Raw genomic sequence first — 22,017 nt, forward strand, 5'->3', positions numbered from 1 at the left:
AAATACTTGCTATTAAAATATGAGGTGAGAGTGGAAGCATTACTCTCATGAGCAGCTGAATGAAAACATCATGAAGTGACAGAAACAGATTTACACCACATTACTGCTGAAAATTACTTATTCAGAAAAAGTACAAATAAGAAGAATATGCTAACAGATGTCAGATGATGACAAGAACTAGAGAATGGATTGAAACTGGACGGAAACCTAAAAATCTTAGTTTTATTTTTTGTTCACTTTGTCAAGGCAATTAAATAATAAGTACTGTGGGGAGTAGAATGGATGGTTACATCAGGTAAAAAAAACTGTCCAGGAAAGCAGTATCTGTCTCTGTATGATGTTATCTTTGTAAAATAATAGTTTTATTTCAGATGAAACAGGATACACACCTTACAGAAAGTTCAATTTATGTTTCCTCATCAGTACATAAAATATTTTCGCAAATATCTCAGGGATCACCAAGATGTTATTTGGGAAAAACAAGACAGACCTCTTTGGTATGTATGAGCGTCCCCTTCAAACTCTCTGATTGAAGTAATTTTTGTTCATTGACTCATTCAATAATCTTTGTATTATTCAATTATAAACAATAATCTTAACTGAGTCAAGTGATTCAGTGCTTTAACTGAGCACATCACTGAGCTGGATAACCCGTCAATGAGCTCCCAGGTTAATTTTTGGAGGGTTAGCTTTGCCTGTTCTATTTCCTCTTCATTTCCCCCTGATGACTCTTGCTGTGGTTCACTTCAGTCCTAAACGATTACAAATGTTTGTTTTTTTTAACTTTTCATGACTGACAGAAAACAGTGGCTTTGAATCTTGAATTTCTTTGGATCAGAGCGTCATGTGCAAGTTTTAGCCTACTTTACGTTGCCAGCCAAGTTCTTTATAGGTGACTTCTTGATATTAAATGTCTGGCAGAAATCAAGACTGGGTTTGACTGGTGAGAATAAAAGTTGAAAAATAATGGCAGGGGGCATATTACATTTTCACAAAGTGCCCTGTTGGCTAAATTAAATCAGCAATTTTCCACTGCTTTTTCTGTTCACTCAGATGATATTTCTCCGTTAGTGAAATTAGTTTGATTTTGAGTGTGGCAAATAAGTAAAATAACAGAAGAAATCTGTAAAGGGACATCCATTTTCACAGCATTTATGTAATGACATACAAAAACAGAGACATAAACATGACAGATAACCATGAACACATGAATTTAGGGAGAACAATTACTTTAACATGAATGTTTTTGGACTGCAAGAGGAAGCAACAAAACCAGGCGAAGCTGCTGAATCTGTCTGATGTCCCACACATGTTTTCCTATCATGTGAAGGTGAGATGTGCCAGACGAAGCAGAGTCAGGAGACTCTCACCACACAGCACATCAGAGATTCCCAAAGTCTGGAAGACAAATCTTGACTGAATGGCCAGTCAGTTTGGGCCCAGTCCACTCAGCTGAGGCGTAGCTCAGGAGAGACCAGCGACCAATGCCCAAACAATTATGAGCTAGATTATCAAGCAGAGAATGCAAGCTAGTGGCTATCTGCAGAAAAGTTCAAGACAGAAAGGTTTGCTCATAACTGGATGTTTTTTTTCCTTCAATCCTATCTAGAAATCAGATTTGAACATTTGAACATGAAGTCTGAGAAGTCTCCTAATTGATAATCTACAGAACAGCCTCTCCCCAACTCCCACTGCAGCAGGACAATAATGTCTCTACTATCCTCCAAGGGACAAAACGTTGCTTCTGGTAGCATTCTGGAGACACAGAAATGCTAATAGGCTGAATGTTTCCAGCTGATAAGGTTTTGACTGAGCATGAAATGAGCCCTTACTGAAAACATCATGTACAGGTTCATGTTTGTTAATGCATGAACCAAACTCTGATTCTGAAATATCAAATAGCATACTGTTATTTCTAACAACACAGTCACCTTAGCAAACATTTTTTTTTTTACTGTGCACGCATTCAATCAGTATGGACAATAAATTGACCTGAATCCCCCCCATCTTTACTGGCACAAAATGAGAAAAAGTAAGTCTCCTTTGCCATAGAATGCGATAGAAAAACCGTCACTTCATACCAGATGTGCTGCTGAAAGCCCAAGCACTGAGACAAACTGGATTTGACAAGGGGTGAGAGTTATAACCGAGAGCTGGCTGCGGCAGCTGGAAAACAATAACCACGCAGGAAGGCTTGGATGTGAAATGGTGAGTTTTATATTTAAAGGTATTTTGTTAATTGTATTTCCATCACTTCTGTTTCTATTTATTTTGATCTTGTTTTATTATTATTTCGTGGTGGAAATCCCAAGTGTCTGCCTAAAACCTCCACTCTTTAAACAATGGGGTGTTTGGCTGGGTGAGGACCTGCACTGTGCTCTCCTCAGCACATGTCTTTGGCTCAGGCTGCAGCTCTGAATGAAATAGTGGAACTTTGGGTTAGCGGCGGTGCCAGACGCTGCAGGACGCCAGCTCAAGCACTGACAGCAAAAGAGGGGGAAGCCCTGGATTTGAAAAATACCATCATTTTTTGTTTCCTATCAACACTGAATTCATTCCGATCCCCCACACCCATCAATTTATTTTTCCATTGAAACCCAAAAGGGACTGTTTCTTAGGATGAGGAACTCAAAACAATTGACACACAGAAATGACTGCCAGCTAATTCTAAACTAGCTGGCAATCCTGATATCCAGAAGAAACATACACTGGATCTGTCCTATGACAAGCTGTCGAACGCTTTGTCTTTTGGCCAACATAGCATTTAGGGTCTATTTTGACATATGGGGGCTTCCAAACTACATTTAATATATATTTTTGAATGAATGCAGAGTCCCGGAAAGAAGTAAAATATGAAGATGACCTGTGTGTTGTAAATAACAAAAAACAAAGAAACAACAAGATTATAGTGTGTTAAAATTTAAGAAGAGAATTCAAAGATTTGTCAATGGGTATAAGAGATGTAACTTCATGTGACCGGTTTGTTGCCATAAAACTGGCTGAAGTTACTTTGGGTTCCACTGGTTGGACAAAAGCTGAAATGTTTTCTTTAGAAAGTCGATCTCTCCACAAACTGACACAAAATCCAATTGAACGGGGAATAAAACAATGGTGTCAAGTTAAAAATGCAACAAACATGCATAGAAATAAGAATAAATGCAAGTAATTATCAAGATAACTTAAAATGCGTTGTGTCTCAATCTGCAGCTCTGGTGACAGCGGTTGAAGGAGGATTATCACGTGTACTTATTTGTCTAATTTTGCTGATATTTTAAAGAATACAGTAGATCTACACGAAATGGGGCGTAACTGAGAGGTAGCAGGAAAAATAATGTATTGAAAATCTCCAATATTTATTGGAGAACATTAGTTCACTAACGATTATCTCACCATAATAAATGCTGGTGGCAGTGTCATGATGTAGAAATGCTTATTTTGAGATTGGATAAGGAAATTCATCAGACTTTATGGGAGGTGATAGTTTAAGGAAGATGGAGCTGTTGTTCATTTTCCAGCAGAGTTAGATCTGGCAAAGAAAATTCATGTGTTACAATGGCCCAGTCAAAGTCCAAACATAAATCTGTGGCAAGATTTGAAAGTTAACATTACAGGATTTAATCTACCAATCTGACTGAGCCTAATATATTTTTAGGCTTAGCAATAAATAGAGCCTAAGCTACAAACTGGACCTTTTTTGGTTATAGTCAGGGGACGAAACCCTAAAAGTTTTAGTCTGATGTGTCGTCGGCACATTCAACAAAACCTACGGCTGTAACTGCAGAAAAGGGTTGTGTTGACTCAGGTGTGCTAAATACTGAAAATGCAAAATGTAATTTGTGATGAAAAAAAAGTTTGCGCTCTGAAAAAAAAACTATCTTTATGTTGAATCATGATGGTGGCAGCATTTTTTTCTACTTTACAAATATATGTAATTTTGTGTTGGTCCGCAAAAAGTTCCAATTTAATATGCTAATGTTTGTGGTTGATATGTGAAAAAATCTGAAAAAGCTGATACATTTTGTAGATACACATTTGTTCCCAGCCTGTATTTAACTGCAGGGTTTAGTCATGGAGAGATGCGCCTTAGGTCTCTGGAAGTGAGGAGGTGAAGCAAAACTTGGATCTCCTCACTGTGAAGATAAAGACAGATGTTTGACTGTGTTGTTTGGTGTAGCAGTTCCATCCAGTTAAGGAAATGAAGAGGGAAAATCCCTCAGAGCCTCACGTGAGTCAGACGGAGGAGGTTTTGAAATAATTTAGCGGGTGTTTTAACGACACGGGACCTGACCTACATAAGCTCTAATGGGAATAACTGGAGACCAGTTAAATTCAGTACTAAGAATATCTCCTTTGACTCAGCACACGTCTCTCTGGCCACATCCATCAATAGTCACATATCTGGGCCTGAATGCGGGCATCACCTTAAATCCTGCCTGGCTGCAGAAAGTCGTGCCTGCAATTTTCATATTTTACCCCAAACAGTCATGCTGCTCCCATGTGGGTCTCTCCTCTCTCACACTACATCACCACCTCAGTGTCAGACTCCCCTATGAGCAGCAGCTGTTTCTTCTTTTTCTCATATGGCTGCTTTATCCTTCTCCTTCTTCACTTCATCTCTGCTGCCCTACATGTGTCATCCGCATCGTACTTTTAACCTGATCTCGCCTCAACTTTCCAAATAATGAATCTCATGCTTTCATCTCTCATGCCAGACTCACCACTTTATTAGTCTAGTGATGACAAGAGATTCTGCTTTGTCTGGCATGACTCTAGTTTGTGGATTGTATTTTGTGCTAAACTGTGTCAGTCATACTCTGCAAAAATCTGTTGAACTTTTATTGTATTCTTTCACCATAAAACCACAACCTTAAATATATTTTGTTGAGATTTCATTTACATAGACGTGGAGGGCAAGCGTAAGGAAATTTAGATACAATTTAGGCATTCTTCCTTATGTAACAGCTCAATCATAGTGGACACGGAGAGTCCACTATGAAAGGAACCCCACAGCATGATGCAGCCACCACCATGTTTCACTGGAGGCATGGTGTGTTTAAAGTGATGTGTAGTGTAATAGCAGATCTATTTATGCTTGGACTAAATTACTTAAAAAGTGCACTTCTGCTACTAAGTAGGTGGTGCCAATTGGATTTGACTTAGGGGTCTTAAAGTAAAGGGGGACGGACACAAATTCCCACCTACACAATTATCCACAATTGCTGATGTTTTGTTACGTCTTGACAAAATGTAAAAAAGTTCAAGGTGCACGAATGTTGAGATTTTCATTTCACTTTTTTCCAGGTGAAGAAACTCATTAAGATACAGATATGTGTTTAAACTAATTAAATAAAGCCATGGACATCACAGTGATGCTTGCAATAGAGATAGTCAGAGGTGTCTAGTAACTGTTTGCATTTCCTTGAGTGACTTTTTGAAAAATAATTATGGCAAGGAGCAGTTTCATAGCTCTGTTCTTTTCAGTTCTACTTGAGAAATATTCTTTTCAATTTATCCTACTCATATTTTAATACAATTTCTAAGATTACTTCACTAGATGAAGAACAAAGACATTTTCACCAATAATGTTCAATGTCTGCTGAGACTGTTTTGTAAACAAGTTTAATTGTGCTAAAGTGAACATATAGCAAACAGTAGATATTGTCACTGGAATTACTTTGCACTGTCCTAACATATAACTGGACCAGATTTATAGTGCTTCTCTAGGTATCTGGCCACTCAGTGCTTTAAGTATTCACCCATTTGCACTCACAAACACTGATATGCAGCTCGATAGGCAAGTTAATGATAAATACTTTGCTCAATGGCACATCGACATGTGGCAGCAGGAATCTGGAACTGAACCCACAACTTTCAGACAAACTTTTCGCGTCCAGCTGCAGTCGCCTATATACATGTGCTACTGCAAGTACTGGTTTTGAAGGGTGTATACTGCGGGAAAGTAAGATGTAAAGTTTCTTCTTCATATTTGTTTTACTATTTTTAAAATAATTTTTTTATTCTAAGTACTATAACTGGCATGTAAATTTAGATTAGATGGAAAAGTTAGAGAAGCCAGTCAACCTAACATGTTTTTGGACTGTGGGAGGAAGTCGGAGTACCCAGAGAGAACCGATGCATGCACAGAGAGGACATTCAAAACTCCATGTAGAAAGACAGAAGGCTGAGATTCAAACCCAGGACCGCCTTGCTGCAAGTTCGTCCCAAAATCCAGAATACTTTAACAATAATGTTCTTTTCTTACTGTCAAAAGCAAAGACATTTGACTCTGGTCAGAGAGCAGCAACACAAAAAAAACTTATTGAGTACAGCAGCCAGAAAAAACACCAGCAAACCTAAGTCAGCTGCTTTGTACCACCTCAACTAGAATGACTCTTACTGCCAATAATGCCTTTAAAGGGCTGCAGAGAACAGAGTTGGAAATGGAAATCATTATCACAAGAATTCACATGTGAGAACTGAAAAACTACAGTAAGAGGACAATGAGACAATATGGAAAACATTTGTGGAAACTTCATCTCCTTTCCAAGAATGTAGCAAGAATCCTAATCAGGCTGAGAAGGTTTAATATGCTGTAATGCACTTTTGATGTTCTTATGTTTCATGCTTGGGTTCCTTTTCCAACTACTCCAAAAAATAAACAAACAACCTTTTTAACTGACTTAAATTACTAGCATGTAAAATAGAGTACAAAAAATAGAATATAAAAGCCGAGAAAGCCTTTAGTAGTCAAACACAGACTGAAAGTTTAATCATATTTACCCACAGCTGTGTTGTTGTCTTCCAAAAATACTAACACCTCTGAGATCAGCCAGTAGTTTGGGCACATTTATTTACAAGTGTTAATTATTAGCACCCATACCTTCTATGGTTCCCTCTTCCCAACAGGACAGCTACCACTCAGTCTTCCTCTGCAATGTTTGTCGAGGTGGGAGTGTACAGAGAGGAGGATGTTTGATTGTTCCTCTTTGCACAATCTTGCTAAATCATCCAGACTCTTCATCCTGTTTTATGCTCTCTTCTCTTCAACTCGCCTCAGAGGATTTCTCCAACATTTAGCTCTGGGACTGATGGCAATGAGACACTTCTGTTTTGATCTGACCATTTTTACATTTAGGGTCATTAGCCAGTTTTCTGGAAGAGGACACAAGATTTCTGTGTAAAAGTCTCATGATATTTCAAAGTTTCAAACCACCACTGTGTAGCACTGCATAGCCTTTAGCAACGAAACAAACCCACAGCATTAAAGACCATCCACCATGTGTAGCAGTAGCCATTTTTATCCTTTGTTTCTTGCCAGACCCGACAGCAGTATTTGTTACCATAAAATTGATTCTTACTCATTCAACTGCTCAAAATCACATGGTTTGGTTGTTTTAAGCTTTTTAATTGCCGCGGTGAGTCGGGGAGTTCAGTCAGACAGGTACATTTTTATGGAAATGTCTTGATTTTATGAAGATCAACACACTTTATGTGTATTGTATGTACTGTTGTCTTTCTCATTTTGAAAAGCGGCCATGACACCTTTCATTTGTAATCCTGGGAAACTCAATAGAACTTCATACACACTTTGATCAACTTCAAATGTATATGTTAAAAATACCTCCGTTATGGTTATTTTTACTTTGTTAAAACTATTTGTTTCTTCCTGTCAGATTTATTTCATTGTAGAAAAAAATCCCCTCACAATAAAGATTACAGTTTCCAAAATGATTATGGAACAAAACAAACCTAAAATTCAAACACGGGTAAGATTTGTTCCAATAAAAGCAATCAATCTAGTTTGTTTCACATGTCAATTGACCACTTACATGGAAAATATTTCACTCTGATTTCAATGCATAAAAAACTGGATAAATTAGTTTTGACTGTCCCAAATATCCTGTAATCATACTTTCATCAAAGTGGTTTAATTACATACTTTAAATAAAGTTTCTCCTTTGGAAATTGAGTTTGGCAACATTTCAGAGAATCAGAAAACTGAATCAAATCCACTTTTTTGGTTTTGGTTTGGGAAGAAAATAATCAAAAAACTATGCATGACTTACAAACAGATCATCTTTGTTTTTCTTATATAAATATGGCTACATGTAATTAATTTTGTAATTAAGTTTAATATATCATCTATTTCTCTATGCATGCCTTCAGTGTTTGGAAACATAATCAATTTTTCGGCATTTTTAAGTGATGCTAGTATCAATCTTGCTGACCACATTATGCCATTTTCCCAGCTTGTCCTACAATACATTTTATGCAGTCTTAAATCCTCTTAAGTGGTGCAGATATGTTGCCAACCCACTTATGAGAAAAACAGATTTCTTATCCATTCATCTTAGGCAGCAGATGGACATTTGTTGCTCAAGAAGTTTACGAGAACCAAGATAAATACATCAACTTCATCACATCATGTGTGTCCCCCGATGCAGATGAATCACATGACAAAACCAGTGCAGCTCTCACTCACCCCTGCGCCTGTGAGAAATTGATGGAAGAGACAGAGCCATCCCGATGAGGAAAGCCGTGAGGAAAAGGAGCAGAAAGCAGTGTGAGTGCTGCTGCGGCATCTTTATCAGTCTCTGGTGGAAACGGCCTGCGGTGACGTGAATGAGATCAGGGGTTGACTCCAAAAGACAGACGCTGTGAGAAGTTTTCGGTTCAGCCACAGGAATCCAGGTGGCTTTTCTGAGCAGCTGGACTTCTTTGGATGCTCTCAGTACGAGTGGCGCTCTCAGGACCAGGAGGTGTGGATGCTGCAGGCTGCTTCTGCTACATCTATAACTCTCTGATGGAGGGAGGGAACGTGCAAAACAAGGCACACCCACTGTCCTCACACTCCTATCTCCTCTTTTCTCCCTCTTTCCTTTTTAATTTCATTCCTTGTCACACACCATGTGCCATCTATGGTTACAGTTTGTTAATTCTGAGTGTGATAACTGGAAGTTGAGAAAGCTGGTTTATCCTTGTACATGTTGCTCAGTACACCAATAGCTGTGTCACTTTTGTGCATTAATAAAGCATAATCCTGACAAAGTCGTCCCAACACTAGTTTGCCAGCTCTGTTTCTATAAACTGAGCAACTTCTCACAACCTGCTTCCACCAATGCCCACAGTGCCTTGCAAAAGTATTCACCCCTGAATACGTTTTTCTCATTTTGTCACACTACAAACTCAAACTTCATTCTGAAAGGCCAACATAATCTTGATATGGAAGAAAACTGTAGATGGTTTTCAAAACGTCTATGGATGAAAATCTAGAAATTGTTGTGTGCGGATGTATTTAGCCTAAGAGGATTACCTCAGCATGATGCTACCACCTTCATGTTCCACCAAATGATGTTTTAGAGTTTTTTGTTCGTTTTTCTCCAGACAAAGATTCATTTCATAATATGAAAATCAAGATATATATATATTTTATTCATCTGAACAGAACAACTTCTAATACATTTGCTGTTTCCTGTTTTGACTTGTGGTAAAGCAAGTTCCATACAAATTGAACGAAACTCTTATGGCATTCTTTGAACGCTGGCTAGTCATTCTTCCAGAAAGGATTGAGTTTTGTAGTGCACAACAGATTCTTCCATCTGCGTTGTGGATATCTGCAGCTACTCCAGTATTATTGTGAGACTCTTCCTAATTGATGCTATGGAACTTTTTCTACACACTCATCATCCACCCCACTCTGAACTTGCGAGGATTAGGTGCAAAAAACAGTCCAATCATTTAAACATGCATGTTTTTGCAACATGGGACGAAGCTGGAGGACCCAAAGAAGAATCTCTCCATATTTGCACGGAGAGATTCATACAAACGTCACACTGGAAAGACATCGATGAGATTTAGACCCAACACCTTCTTTCTGTGCAACACTGTGAAGCCTACTTCTCATCGTCCATTCAGTAAGTAAAAGGTAATGATAATCACATTAACATCACATGCATTGCATTACTTAAAAATAAGTACTTTTTGCACCAGACATCACTAGGTGCCTTGCAGTCTCATGATGACAGCACTGCATCATGATCTTTCTTCAGCTTCCATGTGTTAATATGTAATCCCCTTTAACAGCCGCTCACGTTTGTGTGTATACGAACGTGTTATCGTTTTCTTATTGTCTGCCAAAAATTTCTCCCTGAGTGAGGTCTCAAGGACACACACGTCTGCTTGCATATGTGTTTCGTCGGATGCTTAATATCTCCACCCTTCCATGCCGTGTTTCACATGTCATCACATGAGACAAGAAATGATGTCATCTACCAAAGGAGGTGTGTTTCCCAGGGAAGTCCCTGAACGGAGAGTTTGTATTCCAGCCTCCGTCATGCCAGAGTCTATTGTTACAGATGAATCATAGACTGTACACAAGGAAAACAATGAAACGTTTCACTTGTGACAAGCAATGACTGCACTGCTGACTGGGTTTTGTTTGAGATGAGGGGAAACATGGCAGATGTTTTCTCCACTGATGAAAGACTTTACATTACTTCATGTAGAGAAATTAGTTCCTGTTAAAATAAAAATTCAGTTTGAAAATTCCTCCAAAACTAACCTACAACCATTGTTATTTCTGCTATAGAATTACCTCCTTGTCTTTTGTGCCGTAATTTTATTTATATTTGCAAAGCAGGCTGTTGGAGTAAAAGTGTCACATTGGTTGGCAACATTTATTAATTTAGCTAAATGTTATTTTTCAAACCTGGTTTGTCACTTGACAGGCTGAAGCCTGAACAAGTCACCAGTGCAAATACTGATTTCTTTCTCTTTTTTTTTTTTTACTGTCAACAGTTTAATACAAGTACTACTGTACAGCTGACCAGAAGTCTTGAAAACCCTGAAAAGTTTTGATAGGTTTATTTTATGTCCTAACCTGCAAAGAATCAACCAGAGACAAAGGTTACTTTTCTGCAGAAGAGGAGAGTTGAAAACAGACGCAAAAAATCGCTGTCAAACACTGTCTGGAATCAACTCTGCCAGATCTTTCTTTGCATTACTCTTTATTATATAGAAAAAGGACGTTGGGCTTCTTTACACAGTCACACAGAAAATTGACCAACGATCTTTATGTTCTGGAACCTTCTGTGGACATGCCCTTACAAGGGCATGTGGCTGACCACAACTGATCCGTTTCACATGGAGCTAATAACACATGTATGTTTTAACGTTTTTAGCTTCCAGGCAAACATCCTAAACAAAGTTAATAATGTACTACAAAAGATTAATAAAGTACTACAAAAGATTAATAAAGTACTACAAAAGAGAGAAGTTAAGTAAACATAAAACAGAATAATAATATAAAAAGAATAATATGAAAACATTACTCGTAAAATAAACTCATAAGTAAATGAACCTGGAGAATAATTTTTCTAACAAGTTTGCTTGTTGCTCCAACTATGACACTAAGTAGCAGGCACAAATAGGTAAAAATATCTGTTCAGTTTATATGAAGCACAATTCTAAAACCAAGACAACAAAGTTTAATTTTAGATCTCCTTATCCAATTTTTGGGACAGAATTTTAAATAACTGGGATGAAAGTGCCTGACTAAACCCACTATACTGATCCCTGTTGTTGTTTTGTCTATAATTTGATGCTAGGCACATCCAGAGTGTTAACCAGGTAGCTGTGCAAGGCTGCATTTTATACCAATTTATATGACAAGCAGGAAAAACTACATCACAAGCAAAGCAACTTATTTTTTTATCTTACAAACTGAAGTGCTCCCTTAAAAAAAAAAAAAAAAAAAAAAAAAAAAAAAATATATATATATATATATATATATATATATATATATATATATATATATATATATATATATATATATATTACAGTTTCTGATGTTCTGACATCAGCAACTTATTTTTTTTTATCTTACAAACTGAAGTGCTATATATATAGATAGATAGATAGATAGATAGATAGATAGATAGATAGATAGATAGATAGATAGATAGATAGATAGATAGATAGATAGATAGATAGATAGATAGATAGATAGATAGATAGATAGATAGATAGATAGATAGATAGATAGATAGATAGATAGATAGATAGATAGATAGATAGATAGATAGATAGATAGATAGATAGATAGATAAATATTACAGTTTCTGATGTTCTGACGTGCTGAGTTTATGAAACAGCAAAATAGCTCTACGTATTTTCTGAAGTTGAACTTCAATGACATATGGTACACTGTAAAAGTATTTGCCCCTTGTTGATTTCAAGAGTTTTTGATCTTTGATCAAATAATCTTTCGATTATTAAACAAATGAGCCAAGGTTAACCTTTCGTAAATACAAAAAGCAATTGTTTTATGCTCCATGGAAGCTTGTACGATAAGTGAGCTCAGTAAACCTTTTCTCATTTTTATTCACTTTCCCAATCCTGTTTGCTACAAAACCTGTAATATAAAAAATAAAATTCAAAAACAGATAATATATAAAGGCACTTATATATTATCTGTTACTCTTGAGTCTGGAAAGAGTTAAAAAAAAATTCTAATGCTTTAGGATTCCTTTCAACCACAGTGAGAGCCATTATCCACAAAGGTGATGAACCTTCCCAGGAGAAGCCAGCCTGTCAAAATTACTACCTAAGTGCATCAATGACAACCCAGTAGATTAACAAAGTGCCAAGGATAACATCTGAAGCTCTGCAGACCTCACTTGCCTCAGTTAAAATTAGTGTTTCGTGTCATGATTCAACAATATGACAGAGGCTGGGGGAAATGGACCACCACGACTCGTCTCACATTTCCCAAAAAGCACCTAGGTGATCCCCAGACTTTGGAGAAGAAAATAGTCAGTGAGCTCAAACTTTTTGGAAGTTGAGTGTACAATTTTGTATTTTTAGAGCAAATCTTACGAATGCACCGCAGTTTTTAAATGTTTCATAGCGAGACATAAAAGTGAAGTGTATATGTGACTTAATGTTACCGAGTTTTCAAGCACATAATTATTGTTGTGCCAGATTTAAAAATAATCTTTTCGATGGATATTGGTTATGTCTATTTTTTCTGACATTTATTTTGTTTTTTTAAGTTTTGGAGAACATTTTAGAAAGTCTCTTGTTCAGCTTTTTTTTTTCTTTTTATTGGTTTTTGGGCTTTTCTGTTTTGGTTACAATATTGACTGCCTTCCCATGTATAAGCTTTGTTCAAATATTGAAACTTCTTGACAGTCACGCTTTGAGTCTCAAACTCATTTGCCTTTTTATTTTATTCTAAAAAAAAATTCAAAGATTGCTTTTTGATAACATCAATCATAGGCTATTTGAAAATAATCGAACCAAAGCATGTACTTTAAAACATTTATTTTATTACCAGAAAACTCTTTACTTTGTAATTTAATTAACTTATTTTCCAATCTATAACTTGTTTCATCCATATTTCATACTATTTTTCTCTCAGGTCTCCTTCTAAATCACCGTTGTGTTTCCACTGATGTAATTCATCTTCTCTTTTTTGCATCCTTTTTTGTTTATTGTAGTCGTCATTTCATCTTTCATTAGCGAAAAGATTTTATGACATTTTGGTAAACATTTACTGTTGGAATCATTCCCAGGCCACTGCTCAACTTTCTTGCCCCAAAACATACGTTATGAAAAAATCGCTTTGACAGGCATGGTAATGGTGATTTATGAATAATTGGTGTCTAGGATAACATGACTCAAAAAACATCAGCATTCACAAACATATGCATGGCGTCCATAATTATAAACCGAGTCACCCTAACAGCCATATTTCGTCGCATTTTGGTGTTAGAAAACCTCAAAATGTTGACAGCTTTTAAATAATAATCAGCTATTTTACTGTTTTTGATGCAGGTTACTTTAAAACAAACTTTTCTGTCACAATGGGAATGTGTGGAGGCATCCAATGACACCCAAGGATGAATTGGTGTTAGAAAAAGGATGGATGGATTTTTCTCCGTATATTTAGCAGCAGCTACAATTTGTTTTTGCTCAGTGTATGAGCCAAATGAATGAGTCTTTGATTACAGACACATCAGTATTTTAACTCCTCCCTACTACCTACTGTGTAGCTTTAATTTGGAACAAATAACCTGTCGTATGAAAACGGACAGATGGACTGCGACTCCATAAAAAACATAACGTAAAATATTGCCTCGTATAAAATATCACCTCATGTGTTGGAAAGTGAGACTTTCAGTTCCTGCCATTTATTGTTGTCATATTTCACACAATCCCTGCTTGGCTCCCGACTGACAGGTATTTCGGAAACGTTTATGTGGGGAAAAATGAGAATGCTAACACGTTAGAGTAGTGATGCAAAGAATATTTACAACATCTATGGAAATTACCGCGATTTTAGTTTTCACCATTTTAATTTTTGTCACAAGTGGTTATTCAGCAGTTTGGTGAGCTACGGACAATTTAGGTTTGTCAAGTTAGAGCTCTACAAAACTTCTCTTCCTCATCCTCACTGGACAAATCAGCATGTAGCTCTTCACCTTATGAAGTGTATTGTGAGTGTGTGATTTTCCTATTAGTACTTTTACCTTGAGTGGTTGTAGTGTTATGCACTTATGCCAGATTTCATTTATCTTTTTTTTATACATTTCTCAAGTTCAGTCATGGAAATAAATATTGTCATGAGTGATACATGTGAAGAAGAAAAGATAGAAAGTCACTAGTTATCCCACTTTGTGGGAATTTTCTCATGAGCTTTCCCACAATAGAGAAAAGCAAAATCTTGATGTTTGGTTTCAATTTGGTTGATGTTTTCTCTGGCATTCTATTAAACTGTGTATGTAATAAGTGATTTGCAATTAAGGGAAGGACCTGATAATGAATCTATTTGTTCTTCTCCTTCTATCCATGAATAGTCAGGTGGGAGTAGGTTTTAGGGGAATGGATCAGGGAAGTTATTCTCTTTCTGCTTTTCTCATCACTGATCTGCTCTCCCTTTTCTCCATGGGATACATTTTTGACACACACTCATGAGAATCTGCCAACATGTAGACCACTCAGCCAGAAAACTGTATCAGAAATAGGGAAAAAGGCAGTAGTCCCAAAAACTCAAATGTTTTTGCATTCGGTTTGAAAACAATGAAGGGGATGACTTTATGTGGCTTATCCAAAAATCCCAATCTACAATCTTAAGATGGAAAAATTCTGTCAAAGGGGACCTCTCCGATCAATCCACATTATATAGCAGACATAGTAAAACTGTAGGATCATGACTTTTTCTCTGTAACGTTTGCATTCAGTCTGTGCAGGAAGCTGGAAAATGTGTCTGGTTGAAGCCAAGAGCAGCAGGTTACTCCCAGCTCAGTCTTGATTCTTCATTTAGACAGACAGTCACTTTGAATACGGAGAGTATTTTTTTACTTTTCAAAACAATGAGATCATTAACTGAATGTCAGCTGAAGAGAAAACTGCTTCAGACTTTAAAATATGGATGCTTTTCTTTTTTTTTTCCAATATCATGCTACACCATGGCAACCACTTTCCTGTTGTCACACTGTTTGGTCATTAGCAACTTTTGAGGCAAATGACTGAACTTTTAACTGTGTTTAGTTCTTGTTGTTTTCAGGTTAGAACCTATGAAACCTCATTAAAGTACAGTATGCAGGTTCTCAATTCTGTACATGATACATGGACAAATGCTCCAAAAACGTTCTAATTCAAGGATACTTGATTGGCGTAACGGTTCATGTTTATATCAAGCTGGACAGATTTCCCAATCAGATGAAATCACACAATTGTTCACAGATGTCTTATTCAGACGACCCAGGCGTTTTGTTTCATTGCTTCTTGTTAAGTCCCAGGACAAAACGTGAGCAGCTGAAAGAATTACTGCTCTCCGCACCAAAGCAATGTAAAAACTGCTGGTAATGATGACTCAGAGGAGGGTGCTTATTGTTTTAAATTAAAATTGTGAAATCCTTTCATGGTACCAGTGCTCTTCAGCAGCAGTGGCGAGATAGAGGATGTATGAGAGGAAAAAATAAATAAAATTGCTCCAGCAGGATGGACAATCGCAAAGTTGTAATAGTGAAGTGGAGGGGAAAAGATTATCTAATTAAAAAAATTATCTGGAAGTTTGGAATTAATTTATATTCATTTTCCTTTAATCAGTACTTTGTAGGTTTATCTTTCTCTGCAACCACAGCACCATGCTTGTTTGTCATTAGTCCCAACTAGGTTTACAGAGCCCCATGTTTTTGATAATTTCCTTAGTAAATTAGCTCAGGTTGAATAAGTAGCATCACTGAACAGATTTGTTCAAGACTTGTTGCAAATTCTCAATTGGAAGTCATTTGTGCAATTTGTCTGCAATTGGTTTCAGACTGTAATAGACTGTAAATTGTAAATAGCTGCTAGATATTGAAAGTTCCAGTTGTTATGGAGAATGGAAAAAATGATTTACTCACAGGATATTTAAAGAAATTTTTACAATTAAAAAAAGCAAAAATATCCAGGTGGAGTTTTGAGGCTAAAAGCCAAAAGGGTTAACCAGTATCACATGAACTCTAAGTAGTTTAGTTGCAGCTCCAGCTGCATGTTTATGGTCATTGTCCAGCTGAAAGGCGAACCTCCATCTTCAGTGTTAAGTCCCTTGTTGCTTCTTTGAGGTTTTGCTCCAATGTTGCCTCATGTTTAGCTCTATCCATCGTCCCATTAACTCTGACTAGCATCACTTTCCTTGCTAAAGAAAAACATTCCCATACAATGATGCTGCCACCGTCACATAGTGCTGTCAAGATGGCGTCTTTAAGGACATGCACACTGTTAGTTTTCCACCACATATTCTATTTTTCAAGCAAAATTAGCTTGCACGGGGTACTAGCTGTTGCAGGGACAAAGCAACAGTGTCCATCATAACAAAAAAGACATGAGATAATGCAGCGGAAAAAACACGTTTGGAATCACAAGTTGACCTAATATTCTGTCTTGACAAATGACAAACGTATTCAGACAAAAAGTCTACACAGCCAAAATCAAAAGCTGTCTTGTCATGAGGTCAAAGTGTTAACCACAAATCCTTTAAAAACACAAGACCCTCAGCCCTATTGTCAAGATCCTGCAAAAAAGAGAGTTTTTGCCAGCCTCCATGTGGTAATGAGCAGTCATTTTCTGGAAGGCAGTGGGGCATGCAGTGATAAAGCAAGGCCATTTAGAAAGACAACAGGACAGGAAAAGCGCAGGAATCATATATCACCCATTTTAAATCTGTCTCAGAGGGCATGACAGAGATGCCGAATGTCCAATGTGGTTCTCATTTTGTGTGCTTGACTGTAGAAGTGTGCATGCTTTCTGTGCAAGAGTTCACATATTTTTGACATTGGAGTGTTCAGAGAGATAAATTACCACATTAAATGGGAGGATGAAGCCAGCAGCCTAAAGCTGACAGCTTAAAGGATCCCAAACAAATCCCCAGAATTAAAGTAATAATCTGGAAATTTCACAGGAATACATAACACATCTTTCAGCTTCGCATAATTGTCACTTTTTACACAATTTGTTTTGCGTTTCACCTAGCTATACTTTCAACAACTGACAAAAAAGAGCAATAGCTGAAGATTTGTGATCAAGAAATGGCTAGTTTAGTTTATATATTGTATTACCAAAGGACTCACTCATCAAACAGTGAGTCACCACTCTCTTTAGGTAGATATAAATAACGAGGTGTTTTATTAACCATCCATATTTTTCCATTATTGGCTGGATTCTCCACGGTTCCAAAAGCCTATTAACTATCTGAATTTAAAACACAGCATATTCAAGTACAAGGTGCAGAGGAAGCTACAGCTTTACCAATGGTTTAAACAGGAATGCTTTACATAACACATGTACTCCTAAAATCACAAATCATTGTGCTAGAATCATTTTTTGTACTCCAGCATGTTGGAAACTATTCAACTTGAGAAAAACAGATTTTGTAGATGCATACGGAAATAAAGGCTTATATTGGAGCATCAGGTACGCAGAGTAAATCAGGAGGAACACAGTGGAAACACAAATTGTTTTGACGTCTTTGTGCACAGAGTATGTTAGTATTTTATTTATTATGATCATTTGCGTGAGTTGGATATAATTTAATGTTTGGAGATGACTCAAAAATAACCAGGTGGGTTCAGTCTGATAACAAGGTTCATCTCACCCTATGTTGTTACAGAAACTTCTGCTATTTATTGTTGTATGACTGAAAATACAACTTGGATTGAACAGAATAAAATGAACGGTTTTAGATAAAAATGCAAAGAAAATGCAAAGATTTTGACACTGTTAATGCAGTTCATCCCTGATCGTAAAAATTAACTTTACTATACTGTATCGGTTCTGCTTTTCGTTTTCCTGTCAGTCCTTTGCGAGCTTGAAGGTGAAGTCAAACTGGAACGATGGAGAATTTCCATGGACAGCATCCAGAGTAAATCAGTATGTGATAGATGACAAAAAGACTCTAAGCTGTTTCAGCTTAGTGAGCAGTCCTTGTTTCACCTCGTAAGAGATATATTTATGAATCTAACTCTATCCAGGTGTCCAAAGAGGTTCATCTGTCTGTCCTTTCGTCTGTAGATGGAAGGCCGCTGCAGGAGCAGGGACTGTTTATTTATAAATAAATCATGGGAAAGTAAAACAAAACCATAAAAAAATATGACTTTTAAAGGGACTACAAGCATAAATACAGCCTTGCACAATCAGAATGAAATTTGTAGGTTATTGTGGAATAACATTTATTATAATGAACACAGCCCACCAAATAATCTGAGTCTGAGCATAAAGAAATGAAGCTCAAAAATACATTTTTACATACGAGTGTTGCTTTTGACGTGTTCCCATTTTGCATGGAGCATACACATTTAGGTGTAGAGTGTAAAGTTGGCCGTGTGCTGCTGCTGCACCAGGAGAACTTTTCAGTCTTAAGAATCACCAAACCATCTGAGCTCAGACATCAACCCTCAACACCAGCGGCATGCAAGCTGCAGCTCCAGAGCCACCTGTGGCTATTTACTCAGTTCACAGAGGCTCTTAAAGGGGCGGTATTATGTGTTTTCCAGGCACTCAGTGCCATTTTATAGCACAATCAAGTAACTATGTTACCTTCAGTGGTTATAAAAATGCTGTGCATATCAAAGATGACTTAAGAAATTTCACTTTGCAATTTGACACCTTCAAATTTGCCTGGTTCTCTTTAAGAAAGATAATAAAAACAAACATACTCTATTTGGAGAAGCTTTAGGTTGTGCTTTGTAAATGCACCTGATGGATTTCTCAGACACGAATGAAAAAAATAGAGCAGCACTCCAGAAATATTTTTGATGTGACAATAATGTAATATTATAAAAAGCTCCCAAAATGTTGATCTTACATAATATGTTACCAACAAAATGTTAATGGAAATAGGTAGACTAAGGCAATGGTATTTTGTTTTATTTATTAACATATATATTTTTTATTTTCACAACAGAATTAATCAGATGATAATCAAATGTGATGACTATTTTATGTATGCAGATAAGAAGATAGTGTTTTACAATCTATTATGGTTTCTCTAATTTCACAATAAAATGATTCTACATAATATAAATCAATCAATCTTTTTATTTTACAAGAATTTCTTCTTCTAAGGTTTATGGGCTCCAAATAAACCTTGTTCTGTTTAATCAAAAAATTTTTTTTAAAAAGTTCTTTTTTCATGGTTCAGTGGTTTGTAAAGGTTACTGCTCTGTGCCCTCTCTGAGTGCTCAAAAGGCTACTTGTAAAACTCAGTACCTAAAAAGGTCAAACTGGTCTGCCTTTGAAGTCACATTCACCATTCTGAGGTAAGTACATCTTCATTAGCGCAGACAGAACATCTGTATGTTGTAACATGAGACAACGTCTTGTTATCAAGTCATTTCTCCAACACGCCACAGAAGTTTCAACACGTCCAGTATCTCAGCTGTAGCTTGGCTTAGCTGGAAATAAACCCACTGGTGCTGCAGTCACAGACGGGCAGAAAAGTGATGCTGCTGGAGCATCATTTACTTCAAGTCCATAACTGTTAAACGCCATAAAACCGCAAGACAAGCTTGTAATAGTGTTTTGGCGGGCATTTAGTGAACTTTATGATTGCACGATTTCAAATTACATGTGGGTCCTGCCAAGAAATAAAGAGAGATATGAGGAATCGTCTGACGTAGAAACTACTCACAACTCGTACAATAAAAAAATAAATCATTCAGATATTCAGACCGATTCAAAAGATATTTGTTTAGGTGTTACAACACAGAGCTGTGTGAAGAACGCTGTGTTCTTTGTTTAACCACATGCAGTGACATAATTAATGTCTGTCTGACGCAAATATGAAGCTGACTACATTGAAGCAATTTAATGTTCACTTGAAATTGAAATTTACGAGGTTGAAGTTGGTGAAAATCTGATGCTTGTTTAGTGACTCAGATTTGTATTTAAGTGGCTCAGCAATCCCAGATCTGGGTGACTGCTGTGTAATGCACACATCTCAGCTGTTTCTGCTGTACACATCTTTAGCGCTAACAACAGTGTTTGTTCACAGTCGTCATGAAACACGCGTCTTCAAAGAGGTGTCTTGCTTTTAGCGTCAAACTCTCGTCCTCAAACGGTGATCAGCCAGAGTCCAGGACACGTCGGAGTACTTTTGGACCAAGGACGTCCTCAAACCGAGCCAGGAAGACTCGGCATGGATTGGCCAGCAGTTGTTTACCATGTTTCCCGTCTATTCTGATCACAACAACAACACTGAGTCATTCACAGTGAGAAGGAAACTGCTCTGCTGGGGAGACTTACAAAAAAGAAAAACGGAAAAAAAAAAACTGATTTGCAAAACATCAGAAACTGGAAAATGTTCAAAGTTATGATTAATGAGAACCATCAAGTACTTGCAGGAATACTTAAAAAATGCAAATGAATGTCTGTGGAAATAGTTAGTCATGCTCATGAGGCTTTAACTTCCAAGAGGCTCTAACAACAAAAGCTCCACGTTTGTGCAGTTTTAACCATGTACATGTCGCCATTTAATTACCTTGTTTGAAACAAGGTTTGCATGTCATATGGCAAGCTTTGAAACATCTCACTATTCAACCCATCATGGGAAAAAAGGAAAGAATATGGCACAATTTCAATCTATAAAGACATGAGGATGTACCTAAACTTAAGCTCTGGGAGAGCAGAGCAGCTTGGGTGTGAGAATCTGTTGACAGTACAACTATTTTTTTGAGCACTCCACAAACCTGTGAAAGAAAAGTCATTATTTGAAGACAGCCATGAGAAATCCTGTTGGTAATTTACCACAAGCCATTTGACAGAGGAGGCCCCATAGCTGAGGAACAATAGGATAAAAAAAACAACAACATATTTACAGAAACTATTCCATTTTCTAAACCACCGCAGATTCCAGCGAGATTGAAAAACAGAACAAATTTCTGTGTGACGCTTTCAGTCCAAAACAACCTTTTACCTGGTGAAGTTCCATAAATAGGCCAGCCCTTAAATCTATTTCAACCCAGATCCTGACATCCGACTTTAAAAAAAAGAAGCAAAAAACGGGGAAAACCACAGCTGGAGAAACAGGTGCTCCTGGTGCGAAGGTAGTCAAACTAAGCCTCAGAAAAGGGATTGATCCTTTAATGCAGTAGCTGCATGACTCACACACACGCAGTAAATTAAAAGACAGACAAGTTCGCTCGCACATCTGTTTCGCAGTTACCAGTGTTTATCGGCAGCGTTCCTCTTTCAGGCCTTGTTCCTATGGATGCAATCAGACATCCTCGTCCTCTGTGAATTATTGTCAGGAGGAAATAAACACAAGTGATACACATCTGAGAATTTTTGCCACAGGCCCAAACTTCAACCTGCACGAGCCCAGAAGTGTCCTCAAAACATGGTGGATACATTGCACGCGCAGCTGCAGTCAAGTCAGAGCCACGTCTCCAGCCATCGACTTAATGCTTCGCCGCATTTCATTAGCTACAAACGAGCACATTATTCTGCAATTTACCAGAAGCAGTTAAACCATAA

General features: G+C 37.2%; 1 protein-coding gene across 5 annotated transcripts in view; it reads right to left on the reverse strand.

Moving 5' to 3' along the window:
• LOC111609307 (target of Nesh-SH3-like) overlaps positions 1-8,783 on the reverse strand; it is a 32,394-nt gene extending 23,611 nt beyond the window's left edge. For 2 of the 5 annotated variants that reach the window (XM_023336876.1, XM_023336877.1), the window contains exon 1: positions 8,483-8,783. In XM_023336876.1, the coding sequence (XP_023192644.1) occupies positions 8,483-8,582 (100 nt within the window). In that variant the 5' untranslated portion in view covers positions 8,583-8,783. The remainder of the gene's footprint in view (positions 1-8,482) is intronic. The other 3 variants (XM_023336875.1, XM_023336878.1, XM_023336879.1) reach the window with 3 other exon arrangements.
• Between the last annotated feature and the right edge of the window lie 13,234 nt (positions 8,784-22,017).

This window comes from Xiphophorus maculatus, chromosome 7, assembly GCF_002775205.1.
Source record: "Xiphophorus maculatus strain JP 163 A chromosome 7, X_maculatus-5.0-male, whole genome shotgun sequence".
NCBI classification, from domain to species: Eukaryota; Metazoa; Chordata; class Actinopteri; order Cyprinodontiformes; family Poeciliidae; genus Xiphophorus; species Xiphophorus maculatus.